This window comes from Mastomys coucha, unplaced genomic scaffold (genome assembly GCF_008632895.1).
Source record: "Mastomys coucha isolate ucsf_1 unplaced genomic scaffold, UCSF_Mcou_1 pScaffold23, whole genome shotgun sequence".
NCBI classification, from domain to species: Eukaryota; Metazoa; Chordata; class Mammalia; order Rodentia; family Muridae; genus Mastomys; species Mastomys coucha.
The window spans coordinates 31912264-31935211 of NW_022196906.1; the positions used below are offsets into that span (position 1 = coordinate 31912264).

Here is a 22948-nt window from a genome sequence, read left to right on the forward strand (position 1 = left end):
GCCCACCTGGCCAGAATCCCGTGTCCCGCGGAACAGGGACCCCGCGAGAAATCCCGGTCCGTGGTAGCTTGACTGTGCCTTTGAATTTGCCATGGGTAGAGTCATACTGGAACATGTAGACCATGTAGTTGAAGTCAATGAAGAGGTCATTGATAGCAACAATCTCTACTTTGCCAAGTGCAGAGCAGAAGGTATCCCTGGAAACCAGGTGGCCAATTCAACCAAATCTGTTCACCGACTTTCACCATCTTGTCTATGGGACAAGGCTGGCACTGCATGAGAAGATGCGGCTGTCTCTGGAACAGAAGCTTTTAAAACTGGATTTTATTCCTTTCCAGGCACAGCCATTCTAATTTCTTCTCTCTCCATCCCCTTGCCTGTGAATCCCCAATACCGACTCTGTCTCCCTGCCCAGCCGTTAGCTGCAGGAAACTATTTACCAATCAAAACCAAATGGGGACAGGGACCTTTAGCATCTTATATTAGGATTCTCATGTAATTTTGGGAACCTAATTAACATAATACAAACATTAAACCAAATCAACAACAAAACCTTCAATTTGTCTTTATTTGTTTAAACATATTCAATGCATTTATTTACAATTCTGGCCCTGACACATATAATAGTTCTACAAGTAGCAAACACTATAAGGCATGTTTTGTGTGTCTCATTCATGTGATTCTTAGTTATGTCATCTTGTTTAGTGTTGGTTTAATGATTCCCATGATGAGCTCATGATCCCCACATGTCTATCTGGGGAATTTCTTTTGCATTTGTATTGAAATTATATTCTCCATAGTGACTTTTTGTTATTATACATGCAATATTGATTTTTTTACCTTACTCATGGAGGTGATTATAGATTCATAAGAAATATTCTGTCTGATTTTCTTTTTTGAAGACCAAGATAAGTTTGGTTATTTTCCTTTGTGAGTTTTTTCCTTTAATTTTGCCATAAGATGCCTCCTTTGGGGTTCAGCATTGTGCCAGATTTTATCACTTGTGTCCTGCATAGGAAATTCACTAAACCCAAAGTCACAGGCCACCAAGAATTCACAGGTTCCCTGTTCTAGTGGTTTTCCCTCTACATTAGTACTTTCTTAATTTTCCTCTTTACTCTTATAAAGTTTTACTTAGTTTCTGTAACATCTTTCATAGAAAAAGTAGATAAATTTTGTATGTCTCACTAATAATTCCTACATTTTATTTTAAAAATCAAGAGGAACTTTTCTAAATATAAAATATTTTAATACTGCAAAAATAGCCGTTCTTGATATATATTTGTTGAGCGATGGACAAGGTGGCATCTACACTGATGAATAGAGAGAATACTTTCTCATTCACTGCCAACAGCTGCTAAGCTTCCATCCCAAGTAGATGAATGTGGTGGGTAAGAAAGTATACGTACTGAGAAGAAACTCCCATTTTTTTAATAAAAACAAACCTCAAAAACATCATTCAATTGAAAGGGGAGTTTCTGTGTAGCAGGCAGATCTGACTGGACCATATAACTCAGAGCTGTCATGGTTATTCCCTTGGAAACCTCCTTGAGTGTTTTTTCTGATATCTACTCCTTTCATGTGTATCCCAAAACTGTCTTTTCTCTTTTAACACAGGAAAGATAATCATAAATTTTTACCTTGCAGTGTATTTTGGAGCAAGGTCAGAGTGCTCTGAACACACTGTACTGAATGAAGCAGGAAGGTGACAAAAGAGAAAGAACTGCAGAATGAGCATCCTTGTATGATCTCTTGCTGGATGTCATGTAGCATCCATTTTACCGTACTATTTTGGTGTAAGAAGCTCCAGAGCACTCATAGGGCCAAGATCCCATCACTCTGCTGGAAGAGCATCAGTCCTATTGCATCCACCAAGAGCACGTGGGATGCAAACTATATATGTATGTGTGTTTGAGTGTGTGTGTGTGTATGTGTGTGTGTGTGTGTATGAGAGAGAGAGAGAGAGAGAGAGAGAGAGAGAGAGAGAGAGAGTGGCCATCTTTGGAAAATACAATTTGCCACATGCATATTCATTCCATAGTTGTTATAAACACACAGTATTGTATTAGAAAACATCCAGCATAATGCTTGGAACATAATGCTATGATTTCTCCAAATGCATTAATTATCTTTTCTATAGCTTTCTTTCTTTTATATAAGAAAAACTAAAACAGAATTTTATTTTGAGAGACATATAATAGATGAGAAATAAAAACAGAGCTATTTTTCTTGCATGTTCTTCTATATAACAAGTTGTCAGGACAGCAAATACCCATTTTCCAAATGATAACATTATGGCACAAGATGTTTAAAAACTTTATGCTTAAACTAATTTAGTGGGTGATTTTTTTTTTGTTCTCCACTTATTCTTTAAACATTTAATTTAAGTCTAACATATATTTCTATAAATTGATTAGTGTTTTGCTAACTAGGTACAGTTAAGCAGTAGTCATGTCAGAAATAGAACACCACCAGCAGCCTGTCTTTTGTGTCTCTTTCCAGTTACTAGCCTCCAATTCCCAGTGAGAGAAACCAACGTTTGACTTCTAAAGCAATAGGTTAATTTTTTTGTTTTAAAAAAATTGTATGCCTGTCTCAAAAAATAAAATGAAACAACAACAAACCCTCCCCAAAAAACAAAGACCAAAACAACAACAACAACAAACAAACAAACATAAAACATATATAGCTTGTTTTGCCAGGCAGTGGTGGTAAATGCCTTTATTCCCAGCACTCAGAAGGTGGAGGCAGTCATATCTCTATGAGGTTGAGGCCAGCCTGGTCTACAGAGTGAGTTCCAATAGAATCAAGGCTACACAGAGAAACTATCTCAAAACAGACAAACAAACAAACAAAAAGGTGTTTTGGCAACTGGAAAGATGGCTCAGCTCAGTGGTTAAGAACATTGGCTGCTCTTCCAGAAGACCTGGGCTCAATTCCTAACACCTACATGGAAGCTAGCAATATAGACATATATGTGAGTTAAACAGCAAATGTACATGAAAATAAATAAACTATAATTGTATGCATGTATGTTTGGCTTATTTCTGTTGTGACAAAATATTTCCAATAGTTGATCATTACTTAATAGAAGAGGCATTTTAGCTTACATTTTTCAGAACTAATTACTTGGCAGGAAATCTTGGAGGTAGGATGTGTGAAGGAGGAGGCTACTCTCCTCATGGTAGAAGGAAGCATAGGACAAGGAAGGACTTAGTGACTAGCCATAATCCTCAAAGTTACATCCCTAGTGACTTACTTCCACTGACTCCATATCATATCTTAAAGGTTCTAAAACTTCCTCAGACACTGTAATTAACTAGAGACCAGGCATTCAAAGCTTGAGTTCAGGAATCCATTTCATATTTAAAGCACAATTACATGGAGCCTCAGACATGAGCCCCTTTGTGCTTGTTTTCTTTAATTCCATGATAGCTTGATATCATGAACTTTCATGGCTAAATGAAGTCTTATTTTGTTACAATTCCACAATTGTTGAAAATCCCACTATTTATTATCCATTTTACAGTTGGCTGACCTGTAGGTTGCTTTCAGTTTTGGGCTTATACATATAATTGTGGTATGAACACTACTTAGCATGCATTGAAGTCAACCTATGTACATACTGAGCATGCACCTAGTAGTAGAAAGTGCTCTTTTTTTCTAAGTTAAACAATGCTGACCAATTTATTATTTTATCCTTGCTTGCTCTTGGTTTTTCTTTCTAATCTATTTTAGGTATGTAGTTTGAGTTTCTAGCTTTTTTGCTTAAAGTTCCTGGCTTCAGTAAATCAGAAGCAGCTTGTAGTTTAAGCCCTTTCTATGTTTGAAGGCCAAGTGATAATAGATGTACAGGAAGAGTAAGTTTAGTTAAGGAGGACTTTGAAGGGTAAAAAAGGTGGCAGCCAGAGGGTTGACAAAAAGTAGATAGACATTAGTCAATCTGCAAGACCACAGGGCCAGAGGGCCTGAATACTTGCTTGTGTTCTTTTTAGTAGTACAAACACAAAATCTGCAATCCACCATGAAGTATATTTAAGAGTAAAAGGACATGCTATTAATATTCATACAAGGATAAATGGTGTCTTTTAGGGCCATTTGAGGAAAGCAAATTATTTTAGGTAGCCTCAGTGGAAACTTACAAGTGCAGATGTTTATGTTTGAGAGGATGAAACACAGCTTTATCATCTAAATAACAGTAGGATCAAACTCTGAAGTATCTCCTATCCCAAACAGATAGGAGTGCTTCCCTCATGTGTGCTATGGTATTTTAATAAGAGCTTGTTTATGGCTTTCTGTAGTGTAGGTGGCAACTGTGGTTGTGTCTCAGTGTTGTAAGAAGTTCATGGACCTAGGAACATTTTATGTGAACTGTTCTCTTTATCTTCCCCTGAAAGCTCCCCAGGAGAAATAGGAAATGGTAGAAACTAAGTTTGGGGTCTTTTCTTCTTAAAGTCAGTTTTAGGCTCCAAGAATAAAGGAGAGAAAAAATGAGCTTCCAAACTTAGCAAATAATAATATAACATTCCTCGTGTACAGGGGAAGTTCAAGTAGAACTTCAGCTCCCACTTAGATGGAACAGAAATATCTAATAAAGCCTATAAACGATGACAGTAGTTTCATTTCCACAGAGACTGATTTTAGAGAAATTCCCAAGGGAATCTGCCTTAATCAGGTCCCCAAGATTACTGTGCAACTTATTGCAATATGCCAGCTTTTACTTCTTGTCAAAAGGCTTGCTTGTTTGCTTGAAGGTGCAACTGGGATGATGCACCTTAACTAAGGTCCTTCCCATGAACACTCCAGAGAACTGGGGCCATATAAAGCACAGATTCTTAGTACCAGGAGAGTAAGAAGACTGAACACCTGAGTGTGGAAGACCTGTGGTATAGCAACACCATCTTCTAGATAATGGAAAAAGCTATTGCATAAAACTGCACTGATAAGAACCAAGGAGAAGGGAACGAAAGTTCTGAATTTTATCTTTCTTGATGGTTTTCTTCTAAACAGATACACTAGGGCTTTTGAAAGCACTTATTACTCTGCTGCCTTCAGCATCGACTCTAAGGCAAGGTACGTAAAAGGATTTGGAGGTGGAAGGCAGTATAAACAGACCCAACAAGGAACACTTTGGGCTTGATTTTCTCTGTAGGTGGGAACTTCATGTGTGGTTGAGAGAGAGAGTCCTGGATAGAAAAAGTTCTGCAGATCTACATTTAACGAAGCTTAAGGCACTGGGCTTTGAGTTAACTCTTGGTTCTTGAGTTAGCTTTTTGAAAGTCCATGCGTAGCCAGAAGTCATCTGCTTCCTCATCTATTAGGCAAGAACAGAATCCTTGTTATCCATGTAAATAAATAGCTTGATTCTTTAATCAGCCCATGGGAAATGAGCTCAGTCACACTATTAGTGGCTTAAGATGAAGAAAAGTGCAGATGAGAGAAGAGAGGCCAAAGAAAAGTAGGCATGCATACTCACTGACTTACCTTCTACAGCCTTCTTCTAATGTGCATGTGTATAGCTGTCATTGTGTGCTTTATTCCATTTCTCTAGGTTATGTCTCAGAAGAGAATGGCTCCAAGAAATAGCTCCTCTGTGACTGAATTTATCCTTGTGGGTTTTTCAGACCAACCAGCTCTCCAGCTGCCTCTCTTTTTCTTCTTCTTAGGTATCTATGTGCTCACTGTCATAGGCAATTTGGGGTTGATCACCTTAATTGGGTTGAACTCCAGCCTTCATACTCCAATGTACTTTTTCCTCTTCAACTTGTCTTTTATAGATTTCTGTTATTCCTGTGTGTTCACCCCAAAAATGTTGACTGATTTTGTCTCAGAAAACATTATCTCCTACATGGGATGCATGACTCAACTGTTTTTCTTCTGTTTCTTTGTCAATTCTGAGTGCTATGTGCTGGTGTCAATGGCCTATGATCGCTATGTGGCCATCTGCAACCCTCTGCTGTACACAGTTACCATGTCTCCTCAGGTCTGCACTCTGCTGATGTTCTGTTCATATGTGATAGGGTTTGCTGGAGCCATGGCCCATACTGGAAGCATGCTGACACTTACTTTCTGTGATTCCAACATGATCTACCATTATCTCTGTGAAGTTCTCCCACTCCTACAGCTCTCCTGCACCAGCACCTATGTTAACGAGCTTGTGTTTTTTATTGTTGTTGGAATAGTCATCACAGCATCCAGTATCAGCATCTTTATCTCTTATGCATTGATTCTCTCCAACATTCTTAAGATTCCTTCTGCTGAGGGTAGATCCAAAGCCTTTGGCACATGTGGTTCCCATGTGGTTGCTGTTGCTCTGTTTTTTGGGTCAGGGGCATTCACCTATTTAACAACCTCTTTCCCTGGTTCAATGGAAGATGGAAGGTTTGCTTCAGTATTTTATACCAATGTGGTTCCCATGCTTAACCCATTGATCTATAGTTTGAGGAATAAAGATGTTAAACTTGCCCTAAATAAAACCTTGAAGAGAGTGCTCTTCTGATGAGTCTGGTGCTATCATTAGGAATTAAATTCTAATAAACATACTCAAGTATGCTTTTCACAAACAAGGCTTCCATTCTACTGTTAAAAACCGGATATCTCTTATAGCACTTGGTATTACTTTGGCCCAACTTTGCATCTACTAAGTGCTATTATGTATTGGATACAATACTAGACTCAAGAAGATTATTAACTTGATGTACTTTCCATTCTCTTTCTTGGATTTGTCTAGGAAGAACACTTCTAGCTGGAAGAATGGGTACAGATTGGTACAAGGCCCTGGAACAACTTTATCAGCTTTATGACTTGTCTTACCAAAGAACAAATGTAGAGTCTTGGGTTTCATAGGTAATAATCTTCTAAATATTGAAGAGATTACTTGACCAGGAAGGCTATAAATCTTCCCTTTCACATATATGTATATACATAAGAAAAGTTCTCATCCAAGAAACTTACATGCCTTGATTTGTAAAAATGAATGAAATCTCAAATACTTCATTTCAAAATTCCTGCTCCTTGAGATGGTACCTAGGACTAGTGATTTTCTAATTGGTAAATCTCCTATGCTCTATAGCTGAGGGTAAGATGAAGAACATAGAACTTCTATACTTTTGCATGATTATGTAACATGCTGCCCTGCCTTTCCCTGGAGATGCTGAGTACATCACAGAAGTATGGTACTTTTAGGAAAAAATATTTTTATTTATATAATGTCTTTTTTTTTTGTATCCAGGATGGTCTTGGACCTGATAGGGAGCTTAGGATGGCCTTGAACACTTCATCTTTTTGCTTTAGCCAACCTTTTGTCTCATCTGTCTACCTTCTTGCTAATACAGAAGGATGGCAAGTTCAAGGTCAGCTTGGAGTTATGTGAATGATATATCTATCCCTCCTTTATTTTACAAGGTTGATTTAGATTTTACCATCTCCAAGTAGGTGTGTGAGTTTGTGTATGTGTCCCTCTTTGTGTTTGTTTTATCTTTTATAGAACCAGGAAGGAGGTGGAGTCTTAAAATACTTTATCTCTCAGGGAGGCTGGACTGGATATTCATTCTGAATGGCAAGGATCATTCTCTACCACTATGTTTAATATTTAGCTATCCTAAATTGAATAGCTCATCTTTTGAGAAATATGCCCTCATATTACCTTGGGTATACAGAGAAAAATGAAGATAGGGATATATTGGACCATATTGAGAAATGTGAAAGTCCAGACTCCTTTTTGTGGAAGAACAGGCATTATTTAAGAATAATGCAAAAATTAGGTATTCTTGAAGAAACATTGGTGCTTTTGCTTTTACACTGGGAAAGTCAATGAAAGATGACATCTTTTACGTGTATTCTATGTCTCTTAACTTTTCTAAAGAAACTTGAGAGATGCTTGGTGTTGTATAATGTGAGAGATAAAGCAGTGAAGGGAAGTGAGGCTTCTGGTTGCCCCTCTGCTGATATACACACAGATCTACTAGGATGATGAACAGCCCAAGTGTCCTTGGTGACACCACAGCCAGATGTCATGTGTGGTAGCTTAGAGTAGCAAGAAGAAACATCTGCAGTGTGAGGCTGATTGACTAGAGGTAAGACAAACTGTATTTTCTTCAAATATGTTAAAGGGAAAAGGTCAGTGAAGAAGAGAGAAAGTGTGGATACCTGTATTATGTCTAGATTATGATAATGATGAGATTCTACATTACTGAGCATGTAAAAGTATTGTATATATTACATGTACTATGAAGAGCCTAGTGTATAGTACCTCATTTATTGGATTTGAGCCTATGCTAATCAGTCTTCTTGGCATAGCTAAATCCCACCTTTCATAGGACAATGTGTAGTCCCATCTAGAACATATGGGACTCTTGGGATATTAGGAAAGAGTCAATACTGAGGAAAGGCAACAACTAAGCATGGTGGAATATATATGTAATACCAAGCAGTCTAGCACTCATGCCGGAGGATCTAGAGTGGGAACTTACATAGGCTACACCATGAAACCCTGAATAAAACAAAAAAAGAAAAGAAAAAAATGAAGGATTAAAAATACTATCAATGCTTTACCAACCTTCTATAATACATGTAATTTCATGTATAACTATGTACATATAGTTTTAATGAACATTTCTCATTTGGGTGTTGGTGCTTTCTCTAAGATACAAAGACCATCTAACAAAACCCCCAGCACTAGACATGATAAGTCTCCGTTTAATTTGATATCCAGGGAGGTCCAAGAGATTCCCAAAATATATAGCTTATTGCTGTGGCTTGTAAGTATCTATTGCTGAAGACATCATGTACGTTAGAAAGAGGGTCCAGAGACTCCTGATCTGGAACTGACCTGAATGCTCTTTCTCTGAAGACTAGCATTCATGGTACCAGAAGATACCATCCAAGCTTCCATAGGAGGGAAGAAACTAACAGTGTTACCCAATTATCATGTCTATGGACCATGTCAATGACCAGCATGGTACTTTAACCTGGAGAATGCAGTAGTGGCATGCATACCTTGGAGGTAAACAACAATTCTTTAATTGGACTTCAACCTGCTCAACAAGAAAGACAGTGTGCATAGTACTGAAGCCTAGTTAACTACTCAGTGCTAGTGAAGTCGTGGCTATTGGAGGAGAATCTATAACCATCAATTTGCTAAAGCTAACAACAATCTACAACATCTGCCCTTATACCCACATATAAATGTAGTCTTTGCCTCTTACCAAGAAAACTTCTCTTTGCAGCAGATGGAGACCACTACCTTAGGCTTTTCTGCCCACACCCAAGTTCCCTAAAATAATGACTCTCAGACTTCTTATATATGAATAAATGCCTAGACCAATAGCTTTGGCTAATTTCTACTAACTCATAACTCAATTATCCCATTTAAACTAGTCTAAGTCATGTCACATGGCTAGTTACTTCTCCTACACTTTCATTCAACTGTATTCTTTAGAGTCTGGGCACTGTGACTGACTATCCCAGAATCCTTTGTCTGTATCAGAACTTCCACTTCCCTATTTCCTGCCTAAGCTAGTAGGCCAGCAGCATTTTATTGACAGGTGATACTTCCATACATTGCAAAAGAGATTCTCTCTACACATTACAAAAAAAATCACAACCAATCAAAATACAGTTATGGAGTTCAGCCCTAATGGATGCATCTATAAAACCCTGCCGTGTACTCAGGGAACTTTGCAGAAGGGGAAGCAGAAAGATTGAAAGAGCCTGAGGATCAGGGAGTTTGCCAGAAGATCATGTTTTCTAGTATGATCAGAAGCTCATGCATGAAGTCTCACCAACATGATTGCCCAAACATGAACTTAACAAGGATGATACCAATGAACATACCAAACTAGATGGAGAAAAACCTTCAAGGCTCCAAGCCTGCAGAAAGTACTATAGGAAACTGAGGAAAGCTGGGTTGGGAGTGGTGGCCTTCTCCAGGAAAGAGCACACCAGGCAGCCCTGAAAACATACATATGGGTAGCAAGCTTTGAACAGGATAAACACACACACACACACACACACACACACACACTGATACAATAACAATTATCGAGAAAAGAGTTCATGAATTTGAAGGTGAATGGGTAGGGTGGGTAGGGGCATATAGGAGGGTTTGGAGGGAGGAAAAGGAAGGAAGAAATGTGGTAACTAAAATAAAACATTAAAAAGTTAACTTGTTATCAACTGGGTGAAGGAAAAAATCAATCAGCATTGTCAGCTATGAGTAGGCACAGGGAAGAAGTGAGGTCATAATCCCCAAGGAGAAAGTAACACTGAAGTAAATGTATTAAATTCAAGAATAACTTTTCTTGTGTTTATTCTCCTTTGGCTTTGGAATGAGTAGAGAAAGCTTAAGTTTCACCTAGTAAAACTCTGACTTGGATCTTTTGAAAAGGAGTTCTTCCACCCTCATCTGAAATGACAGAAACTCACAAGAACATTTTTTGAATTTTTTATAATAGCCAGTTAAGAGTCAAAAATTGCTTCTGCAGAAACTTGCTGTCTTATAAATCCAGAAGGTCTTTGCCTCTCTTCTAAGCTGACTATAGCTCTTTTTGTTTGATAGTTTGGGTTCAGGTTGAAGAACTTTTTCTCAATTGTCACAATGGGAACAAACAGGATCTGCTGTTTTATAGTCATAGCTGATATCAGATGTCCCAAAGGTGATTCTGCTAAGACCAATTGTCTTTGGATTTTTTTTTTTTTGAGACGGGGTTTTCTGTGTAGCCTTGGCTGTCCTGGAACTCACTCTGTAGACCAGGCTAGCCTTGAACTCAGAAATCCGCCTGCCTCTGCCTCCCAAGTGCTGGGATCAAAGGCGTGAGCCACCACTGCCTGGCTCGTTTTTTGGATCTTTACCACATGTAGATTTTCAATAAGGCTGTTTTCTTTTCTCTTTAGAAAGAGAAGGTCAGTTGAGATTCCTCTAGGTTATGCCTTTCGTCTATTTTTCTTGGCTCTTTGAAGCATCTCTCCAAGTCACAAGGCACTCATACAATGCTGAGTTTCTAATACAACTCTGGCTCTGATTGATTAATCTGTCATCAGTTATAAATTAAAAACATATTATTAAACATTATTAGTATTGAGACAGATATAGATTTTTTCTAACAATTAAGGCATAACATTTTTGAGTTATATGGATTAAAATATTTTTATGCCAGTGTAGACTTCTCACTTATTCTAAACACAAAAAGGCAAGATAAGTGAGAGACACCAAATAGTGAGAGGAGATCCCAAGGAGCGCTTAGGGGTTCTTAGAAATAAAGGATGAGTGGCATGCTATATTCTGAGGAGCAGATGGGAAGGTGTCTGTGTCCAACTCAGTGTGATCGTCATTCTCAGCACAGATCACACTCTCCTGTCACACGTCTGTAAGTGAAATAAATGCATTTGGCAAGTGTACCAGCTGCTAGTCGCCAAAGTCTTGCTGTGGTGGTATGAGCATGTAATGGCTCAAGTGGATATGAACATAAATGGCATCTAGAAGTGGGCAGTTCAGGAATGGTGTGACCGAGCTGAGTCACTGAGGATGTTGTCTTTATCTTTCTTCTCCTCTTCTTAGATGTGAGCTTATTCTCAAAGGTTCATTACGGTTTCCAGATGGCCACTAGGACTTTGTGGTTTTGTTTATACTTTGAGCAGAAAGACAACACAGGACTGAGTGAGATAACACAAAAGGGGGCTTTACCTATTCAATTAGTAACTAATTCTACTGACATTTGGCTAAGCATTTTACTTTTATGGGAAATGGAAAACTTAGCATTCAATTCGAGAACACTGTATTCTAGAAAACTTTCTTTTTTCCTTTTTCTTTTTTTCTTTTATGCTAAGAAGTGGAGAATGTCTACTGTGCAGTATGTCTATTACTAAAGGATCACTGGAGTGAACCGGTGAGGACAGGGTAACCTATATTCCTAGTTTTGCTTCTTTGGTCCCCTCTAAGAGAGGAAGATTGACTCATTGGGTAGATAAGATTGAAATGGATTAACAACTTGTTTATTGACAGCCATATATCCACTGTCTCGATCACTGGCTTATGACCTGAACTGAAGCAAACTGAACTTTGGCAAAGTCAAGCCATGCTTCTGCTATTACCATTTCCAGTTTTACTGTCTCCCATTGGGCTAATTTAGGGTCTGAGAAGGTGACATGACTGATTACTTGCCAAGGACCAGCCTTAGCTTGGAGAAGGGTTCCTGAGAGAAGGCGTGTTTGGGAGCCTCAAAACAAACAGCTCAAGTCAAATCATGGGCCCAAGCTGACAGCCTATGTTCTACTCAAGATGGCTCTCTACAGAGCTCTATGTAGATAGCTCTTGGCTCTGTAGTCTGCATGATACAAGTCTCTTTCACTAGAAAAAAGTTCTAAAAGCACTCTGGATAGCTCACAGATTTTCCAACCAAAGTCAGAAAAGCTGCTATAAAAAAATTCTTGGATTATCTGACCAAATCAGAAATCCAATTAGAAAAAAATTCTAAAAGTAATTCTTGGACTTTTTTTTTTTTTGACCAAAACCAGAAAGCCAGAAACATTCTAAAAGAGCTGTATTAGCTCTGTAAGTTTGGGATTTCCAACCCATGTTCAGAAATCCTGTTAGAAAAATTTATTCAAGACCTGTTTGATCTCCTGACAGCTCAGCTCTCACTAGAAAAACATTCTTAAAAAAAAAAAAAAACTGCTATAGTTCTATTTCTCTGCTAGCTCATCTCATGCATACCAAAAGCCCAGGTGTTTTTTATTCACGTATTAATTCAGTCATTTATTCCAGGTTCCCTCTTGACCTTTCCAAGAATCAGCATTCTATGACCTTAGCCACTTGACTCTTAGGGAAAGGACAGCAAGCACTTTGTTGTTGTTATTGTTGTTTTGGTTAACCTTGCAAAAGAATTCAATGATCTGTCTGCCTTTTTAAATATAGCTGGTTGGCACCTTGACCTGTGATCACCACTCCCTAAATCTCTTTATCTCCTTCCATAGTATCTTTCTGACAAGCTGGCTCATAGTCAAGCCACCTCTGTCTGTTTCTTTAGGTCTATGAAGCTTCTTATACAATTCATATTGCATCCTTATATTTTTGCATAGTTGAGGCAGTATATATTTTCAAACTCATGTTTTCAGAGTTCTTTCCCAGCTTTTTGGGCTGTCCTGAAGATCACGATGTTCTATGATTTTGCAGGAGGGATTAGAAACATCCTTGCCTCCTAGATTCCTGCTGTCTCTGATTGTCATGGAGCCACTAACCTTGGTAGAGAGGACATTCCTTGAAGGCAGAGCATGAAAATATGTACATTATTATAGAAACAAGACTTAATGCTCACAGCAACCATCTGTTCACGGGGGTAGGAACTATGTCATTCCATGGCATGGCAAGACTTGGCAATTACTGGCATTTCTACTAATAAAGACATATTGATAATTTTTTCTCTTTGACTCCCTGAATTTATTCTCACAACTGAGATCATTCAGAAGAAGAGGAAGGATGAGGGGGAGAGGGAAGAAGAGGAGTAAATGATTAATATTGCTCTTCCACCACAGATATTAGGCAAAAATGTTAATTGGAAAAGCTTTTTAAAGCTATAAATTACAATGCAAAATTAATACATAATATTTATGATTATGCACAAAACAGCTGCCCAGAATAATAAACACAATGTTGAAGAAAGTTCTTCCTGTCACACACACATTATTAATAAGTATTAGCCTTGTTTTCATGGGTGGTATATTCCAAGATTCCATTGGATACCTGGAACCCCAGATAATACTGACTCCTGGATATAGTATGATTTATTGCACAAATATATACTTATTATAAAGTTTAGTTTATAAATCAAGCATCATAAAAATTAGCATCAATAATACAATGATTATAATATCATGCTGTATTCAAATTGCCAGAATTATTATTCTTGTTGGTTAGAGCCACTAACAAATAAAACAAAGGATCCTTGAACACAAATATACTGTTGCAACAATTTGGTACCCAGGAAGATAATGAAAGTGGCTGATGGCATGTACAGCACAGGTGGTGCACGCCTTTAATCCTAGCACTTGGGAGGCAGAGGCAGGTGGATTTCTGAGTTTGAGGCCAGCTTGGTCTACAGAGTGAGTTCCAGGACAGTCAGGGCTATACAGAGAAACCCTGTCTCAAAAAACCAAAAAAAAAAAAAAAAAAGGGGAAGGAATTGTTTACATCTCAGAGAGGGTGGAATAGGATGGTTTAAAATTTTATCATGTTACTGAGAATTGCATTCAACTTTACTTAGGATTTATTTATGGAATTTTCCACTTAATATTTTCAGATTATGACTTATTACAGGTAGATGAAACCATGGAAGATGAATCCAATGACATGTATGAAATGATACAGATCACATTTTGTGAAAAACATGTAGTAAAATAACAATTACAAAATCAGAAAATAAAAATTCTATTACTTTTGATGCTAAAATTCTCTACTAAGTTACATTTAAACCACAAAAAGATCTAGAAAAGAAAATGAAAGTATCATACAATAAATTACAAATTCTAGGCTATGTAGAGAATAAAAATAATCTTACATGTTATATTGAACAATGAGAAGTTAAGTACTTAGTAGGCTGGAAAGAAACAGTAAAATTAATAAATAAGCAGAAGAGTTAGTAAAGTTAAAAGGAAATAAAAGCTAAATTAGGAAGTAAGCAACAGTAGTGTTAATAAATACCTTCATTAATGTGTGCCTTGGAAACAATGAAATATGCCCAGTACTTGCTACTGTAATGTAGAAAAATTGGGAGAAGAGCAAGTTAAAAACAACATAGAGTCAGAGACAGTCCCCATTCCAATTGTAATGGGACCCACATGAAGACTGTACATCTGCTACACATGTGTAAAGTGCCTAGATCCAGCCCCTGCATACTCTTTGGTTGGTGCTTCAATCTCTGTGAGCCTCCATAAGCCCAAATTAGTTGACTCTGTATGTCTTCTTGTGGTATCCTTTCCTCTTGGACTCACTTCTATCCCCCACTCTTCTCTAAGAAGCTCTATCTAATGTTTGGCTGTGGGTCTCTCCATTTGTTTCCATCTGTTGCTGGCTGAAGCCTTTTGGAAGACAGTTATGCTACATTCCTGTCTATAGGCATAACTCAGTATTATAAATAGTGTCAGGAGTTGGCTATCTCTCATGGGATAGGTCTCATTGGCCATTCCCTCAATCTGCTCCCTGTGTATCTTGTAGGCAGGACTAATTTTGGGTTGAAGGTTTTGTAGGTGGGCTAATGTCACCCTTCATGCCACTTCAGTAACCATACCTGCAGCTGCTAGGAGTCTCAGCTAGGGTCACCCTCACAGGCTCCCAGAAGTCTTCCTGTTCCAGGTCTTAGGCTTGACCAGAGAAGAGCCACTCCGTACCCCGCTGATTTCTGTTCTTTATCCCAGCCTTCTCTGCCCTCTACCCTGCTCCTCTCACTAGATCCCCATCCCAGTTCACTTCCTCGTCCCCTTTATCACCCAACTCCCTCTCTTCATCCACCTCTGATGTCTATTTCATTTCCCCTTCTGGGTGAGATTCAAGTGTCTTCCTTGATTCTGTTGCCTGCCTTTGGATCCTGTTTCCCTAACTGGAATGTCTTGTTGGGTCTTGGTGGGGCTGCAACTTGATGTGTCAGAGTGGTTAGTACCCAATGGGGGGCTTTTTCTTCTCTGAGGAGAAGAGGAGTGAGTAATGAGGGGATGGGTTTATGAGGGTGAGATTGAGAGGAGAAGAGAGAGGGGGCTGCGATCAGGATGTAAAGTGAATAAATATATTAATTAATTAATTAAGTAAAGAAAGAGGAAATAACAGAAGTAGAAAAAATGAAAAACTAAATGATAACTTTCACTAATAGTTAAATGATTATTAAAACCAGTTTTATATGGCAAATTCTGTTCAGATAAGTAAAGAAAAGGCAGTAAGTTTTAAAGGATTAACCACCACCAACAAAAAATATCAGTTGCAGATGGTTTTGCCCAGGAATCCTACCAAAGAACAGATAATTCCAATACTAAGCAAATTCCTTTAAAGTTGTTTATATGAAGTGAGCATAACATGCATCCAAAATCTGAAAGATTGTATGCAGAACAGAATTCCAGACAAATCTCACCTCCCTGAACAAAACAATAAAATAGAAATTAGTAAATCTCAGCACAGAAAAGAGTGACATGTCACATCCAAGCAGTTTACTTCCTGGGTGTACGGACAGTGCAGTACTAAGCCTAATATTTCAGCTCTATTTTCCTTCTTTCTTTTCTTTTGTCTTGTTCTATCTATAGGATTTCATATAGTCTGGGTTAGTCTTGGCCTCACTAAATAGCCCAGGCTGGGTTTGTTCTCTAGATCCCCTGCCTCAGCTTCCAATTGTGAGATTGTAGGCATGAGCCTCCTCCACCTTTGGCTGAGGTCTACTGATATTTCTGTTTGTTTTGTACACAATGTGAACCTGTGTTTGTGAAGTTCAGAAGTTAACCTCAGGTCTTTGTTTTTCTGAGATAGGGTCTTTCTTGGTTTTTCGGGACAGGGTTTCTCTGTGTAGTTCTGGCTGTCCTAGAACTCACTCTGTAGACCAGGCTGGCCTCGAACTCATAAATAGGCCTGCCTCTGCCTCCAAGTGCTGGGATTAAAGGCGTGTGCTACTACTGCCCCGCGAGATAGGTTCTTTCTCTTGTCTGGCCTTGAACTCACCAAGCAGATGGACTGACTAAGAGCCCCACATATCTGCCTGAGTTTACTTCCTAGTGCTGGAATTAAAAACATGATACTATACCTACCTGGATTCTCCTTCCTTCCTTCCTTCCTTCCTTCCTTTCTTCCTTCCTTTTTTGTGGATTCTAGGGTTTTAACTCGTGTTCATATTTGAATAGTAGACAACTTAATGACCTAACTGCCCCTTGCACCTTAGTAAAGTTTCTCAATGTAAACATTCATCTAATCAATTATAGTACAAAAGACTTGTAATAGCTTAGTTGAGCTCAGTAGAAAATGCATAAACTCTTCTGCACAGGAAGAGTGAATTTATGATTTATTCTCAATTAGATTAATTTCATAAAAGAATATTGATAGGAATAACTTAAAGATTTCATTTATTTCCCTTTTATTTACTATGTTAGAACTAAAATCTCTATTGTTTTTTCCCAATTGTTTTTAGTTCTAATTATCTATGATCATCAAAATACTCTATCCTTGCATACAATTTACCAAATTTTGTTTTGCCATGCTATATCACTAATATAAGTAAGCTATATTTTGTGGAATATTAACATTGTAACTGAGTTGCTCGTGTTTAGTCATAGCTTCTTTTTGTCTCTAGAATCTTCTGAGATTGGGACACATATTCTAGGCTCCTTAACTGATGGAATAAAACTATTACTATACTAGTATATTTTGCTAGTACAAACAAGGGGAGAAAACCTTATTCCCGAAATCTGTGAAGTAGATTGCATAACTTTCTATGTGACTCCTCCATGTCATTTGCTTCTTACAAGGCAGAAGTGACCTGTCCATTCTAGCTAGTGTTTATTGTTTTCTAGAAAGGAACAAAGAGAGGCAGACTTAAAGAATCTGCAGTTCACCAGACTGGGTGGTCCAACCTTAAGGCCATCATTATGTGGCTCCAGCTGATAGGCTTGTATCACCAACGTTCAGTGAATTCTAGGAAGGAATGAAATAGATTGGTGGGAGAATTGGTAAAGGAATGGCAAGAGAAAAGACCGACATGGAAATGACCCTGAATCCCATATGGCAATCTGGAGAAATAACTGCCAGTGTGCATGAGAGGACTGCCACATAAATGATGTCCTGAATCCATTGGTGGAATGTACCCGCCTTTGTTTTGATCTCAAAGAGGACATGTGTATATATCCTTAAGGGATCTGTCCCTGTTGGTGGGCAAACAAAGCTGTCTACAAAGAAGTGTTAAATCATTGTTTGCTTTTAGCAACAGCACTGAAAAGGCTGAGAAATGGGATGATGTCACATTTTACAGACACTGTATTTAGCTGAATATGTGGTTTGTGTCACATAACTTTGTATATTAAAATAAGTATAAATATTTCCTAATGAAATGGAGTTAAATAGGATTTGGGGGTAAGAATACACAAATAACAGAATTCACTTTATTTACATAATTTATTTTAAAGAGACTTAAGGATGCGTAAAATTTAAATTCTCATTAAATGATCTTAACATGGGCATGAAAACATATTTTACAGGAACATATTTAGGCTATCTATTGTGCTGGTAAACATTTAAAACCAGAGGACACAAAATTAAAATCATCTTTATGTAATTATGGATCCATTAAATCAGTCATTTGGTTGGCATTTATCGTGTTTCTAGTATGTTATGTGAAAAGGTGCTAGGATTCAGCAGTAATCAATACAGCACACAATACTTGGAGCCAACGTCCAGTTAACGGCTATGCTGCACTCATTTTTTTTGTGCCTTGTTTGTACTATGATTGTCATGTCTCTTCTATTTTGTCTTTCTTTACTGTACAATTTAGATAGCACCCCAATAAGGATTTGCAAATTAAATGTATTCAAACTGCTTAATCTAAATGTTGATCTAAAGAACATTTTCAAAAGTTTATAGTTTTTAGTAAGGCATTGAAATTTTACATAAGGAGTTATGTAAAATCCATGGTTATACATTTCAGAGCTTGAAAAAAATTCAGAATATGAATTTGCAGCAAAATTCTTCCCCCCCCCACCCCCGTTCGGCTTGATAGATGTTATTGAGTCACCAGCACCACCTGGTGGCTACTTGAGTGAACTGCCTGGTGTAGTGGTTTAGTGTTTGCTGAATGTTCGCAGTTATATCTTTATTCTTTATATGGCTAGGCATTGTGTCCTTGCATGTGTGCATCTGTGCATATGCGTGAGCATGTGTGTATGTGTGTGTGTGTGTGTGTGTGTAAACAAAACCACTTTAAATAGTTTATCTGATGTAATTAAAATTTGCACAATGTTCTTTAAAGCAAATATAACTGCTTTAAAACTATACAATGGGCTGAACTACTAACTGTACAAGGATCTACGAACACACAGAGTGAAAGATTTTATCTTTGTAAAGTGAAATAGTTCTTAGAAAGCAAGAAGGGCCATGCATTCTTTATACAAATTCTCCATACTTCATATGTTTTAAGAACCCAAATCAGCTATTATCTTACTTATTTACAGCATTTTGAAGGCTTATGTATTTTGCGGTTGATTGAGTTGCCACTTAGTAGTTTGAGGAGCTTATCTTTGTTAGGTCTGTGATGTCCTTTATCTGGAGAAAATGAGATCATTCCTTCAAGTAACTGTGCTAAGACATAGCTAGGCAGAAATGGAATGTTTATTTACCAGAGGTGTCTTACATTTTTCACCATGGACTAGGGTGATCTTAGTACTGAGATTTTAAAATGACAAATGATTCATTAAGTTGAACAACATCCAAAGAACTCTCACTAATTAATACAAGAATCCAATTCCTGAGAAATCACTTACAAATTTCTGAGAACCTCTTCAGATGTCTGGTTGTCCTCAGGAGTCAATCATCCCACTGGCAGCATTGCCCGCCTCCTAAGCATCCTCTTACCTCTCCTATTACCTCACTTCTCCTCCCTTAAGTTAGACACTGCTATAGTAGAAGGGAGGAAAGGTGATTTTGCCTAAGTTTCTGTTGGTTTGAGCTCTCTCTTTCTCCAGAAAATGCACTACAAAATACAGACACACTCTTCAAGGTTCTTTTGCTAGCTCCTGACATAAAGGCCTGCCTTAGGGCCTCTCGTTTCCTCCATCAGATCGGCTACTTTCCAGATGCTGGATACCTTTATCTCTTTGTTTCTTTTTTACTTTTCTGTATAAGAAGCATCTAAATGAGCCCTAGAGGTATTCTGGGTTTTTCACTTGGCTCTGCTGCGCAGAACTGAATCATTTAGGCACCTTCCCACAACTCCTGGAGTGTTTGTTCCAACTGATAAATGTGGATGCAAAACTGATCATTTTGTCATGAATTCAGGAAGCCTACCAGTTCATCAGACACCGTGAAACATCTTTGGTCTTCCTAGATAAGTAGTGTGTTTAATGACTCTGGTAAATATCTCCTTTAGTGAAGATTTACTATGAAACTCATAAACAAAAATCTAAAGTATAACGAAAAAAAATCCTATAAATCACAGACTAAAAACATTCTCACATTTTGTTAAGATATATACATAATGTGATAATATAAAAGGTATCAAGTTTATGTATTGGGCAAATTGGATGCTACTTATGTACCCAGCCAAAACTGTAATTTCTTACCACACTGTGAGTTCTGTGGATGTAGGGAACTCTGCTTTGTTTGTTTCACATGCCAAGTTTACCACCTGCTGCTACTTTGAATAACTGAATGAATAGATTATTAGTAGCATCTCTATTTGCTTAGGCAACTTAGGAAACTCACCAGTATTAGAAAAGTTAGAGCAGCAAATGTGATGTGTGTTATCTTCATCCATATAAGCCAGGATTTTTAATGGAGAACTCAGCAAGGCTTTCTCATGCTGTTTTCTATGGCAAAGACTCAGTCTCTATATTCTTCCCCAGTTAAACAGATTTAAGCTTTAAAGGTTGTGCTCGGCTGCTTCATCCATATTCATTTCTGAGCCCAGAATAATCAGGATGGTGTCAAAAGATGAAACTGCAATAAATTTAGTTTGAATATCTTACTTAGCTTTTATTCACAGTTCCGGAATCTAGCAGTTCTCAGAACTAGGGCAGGCTCAAAGAACTCTGGGGTTACCATGATTACACGTATATGGACTGAAAACAGAGCGGGTGAATACTGGTTCAAGCTTAGGGCTCTGCCCATTCAGCTGTCTGCTTACCGTGAGCTATAGCTCAGCAACCATGACTACTGTGGACTTATTTATATGTCCTATGCTGGGTTGTAAGTTCATTAAGAAGGAATGATGTGTAGATGCATTTTCAAGGTCTGAATCTAATTTAAATTCATCAATGGGCAATATGAATTGGGTGTGTATATTAAGAGACAGTAACCTGTGTGCCTAAACTCCACACTAGGTCATCACATGTCTGTCGAATGTTCTTAGACCTACTTTCTCTTGGACCTACTGCAGTTTCCGAGTCTCCTTCTATGGGTACCTTGGATTCCTATATAGTAGTATAATCTACTCCTGAAGGGAGAAGATTATAATGTACTCCCTTCTGGAACTGACTGGATACTTACCCAAAATACAGGGCTACATCTTAACTACTATCCACAATTAACCAACATTAACATTTTGTTATATTTTGTTCTCATTGTAATTTGTAATTAACATAAACATTTTCTCTGTGGTCCTGATGTTCTTGGAGTATATCTTGCCAGTTACATGTAAATCCTTTCTTTTGCTGTTCCTTTTAGAAATCCCCTGCTTTATTCCTACACTTCTCAGAGAATGTGACATTACATACCTCTATCTTTGTTTAACTTACTCCCTTCTTGTGTTATATGTCCAAAGATTATTTTCTTCATTGTGATTCCCAACCTCTTAAGCCAACCCATTTGGACATTAATGTACATGTGTGTATAAAATAGCTTTGTAATCTTGGACTTGAAATACTTTCAGGACAAAAACTTTTTTTAAAGAATTTGTCATTATATCAAGTTGTCCATGATGTTTTGATATGCAGGGAGAAGATTCCTAACTTTGAAAATACACAGTAGAGGATAGCGGTGAGGCAGAAGACAATGAATATTGCATGGCACATGGTATTCATTAATTAATCCTCTACTCTAATGTTAATTCTGAAAAAAAAATACCATGACCAGGTGGTGGTGGTGCACGCCTTTAATCCTAGCACTTGGGATGCAGAGGCAGGCAGATTTCTGAGTTCGAGGACAGCCTGGTCTACAGATTGAGTTCCAGGACAGCCAGAGCTATACAGAGAAACCCTGTCTCGAAAAAACAAAACAAAACAAAAAAAGAAAATAAAAAAAAATACCATGGATTTCAGAGCACAGGGAATATAATTAGCAGTATGTTGGATTGGGGTGGACACGAAAGAGTCATATTGTTCGTACCAAACTTTCTCAGAGTGTGATTTGAATAGAGCATTAATTAGGTAATACATACAATTAATTAGTAATACAGGTGAACTGGATCTTTTTGATTTTGTTCTTCCCTATAAGTTTTGAAAATTCATGTTTTACCTAATTATATCTTTTAATAGTAACCCCCAAATTGCAACACATGAGGCTGATATTTTATGAAAAAAAGACTCATTATTGGGAGTGACAATGATGTCATAGCTTCCCACAATAGGAAATTTAGAAATTTCCTTTTGAAAAGTCAGGTACCTGTGGAGGTTTGATGCCCCAGCCTAGGGGGATGCTGGAGTGGTGGGGCAGGAGAGGGTGGATGGGTGGGGGAGCACCTTCATGGAGACAAAAGGGGGGAAAGAGGGTGAATGTGGGATGGGGGTTTGTGGAGGGCTAACGGGGATGTGGGATATCATTTGGCATATAAATGAATGGAATGATTAATTAAAAAAAAAGAGAAAGGCTGCAGGAACCATTAGTTTCAATTATTTCAATTGTGATATAACTTAAAACACCTTACAAGATTTTTGGAAACATTTCTTCATGATTCTGACTTGGACATGAATGTTTTTATCATAGATATACTTCTGCAAGTGAGGCCATGGTTTGGTTTATTATGTAAGAAAAGTACTGTGTCAAGGTTTATATTTACAGGTAACAGGACTGACTGTGAGCTGGAAGAGGAAATAGTAGAGATGCAGAGACTTGGAATGATGCTTTAAAATCATTCTCAGAGAACTAGCAGATTAAGAGCCATCAGGTGCCAAGAGTAGGACATAGTTCTGCAGCAGTGGTAGCCTTCTGTTCCATATAACAGTGGCACCCATGATCCCGTTGCAGCCACAGATGGTTCCCAATGGTTCCCTACACTTGTAT

The 22948-nt window shown here is 37.9% G+C and overlaps 1 protein-coding gene and 1 pseudogene across 1 annotated transcript; one reads left to right on the forward strand and one right to left on the reverse strand.

Moving 5' to 3' along the window:
• Positions 1 to 1738, reverse strand: part of LOC116072860 — a 3246-nt pseudogene extending 1508 nt beyond the window's left edge.
• A 3728-nt stretch (positions 1739 to 5466) lies between these two features.
• LOC116072276 (olfactory receptor 8B4) lies at positions 5467 to 6517 on the forward strand. The gene has a single exon (XM_031343637.1). It carries the CDS (start codon positions 5555 to 5557, stop codon positions 6497 to 6499), a length of 945 nt encoding a protein of 314 aa, XP_031199497.1. The 5' UTR covers positions 5467 to 5554; the 3' UTR covers positions 6500 to 6517.
• Positions 6518 to 22948: the final 16431 nt, after the last annotated feature.

Bases quoted from the DNA above. Each gene is read 5' to 3' on its own strand.
- LOC116072276 (XM_031343637.1), top strand. From the start codon at position 5,555: ATGTCTCAGAAGAGAATGGCTCCAAGAAATAGCTCCTCTGTGACTGAA.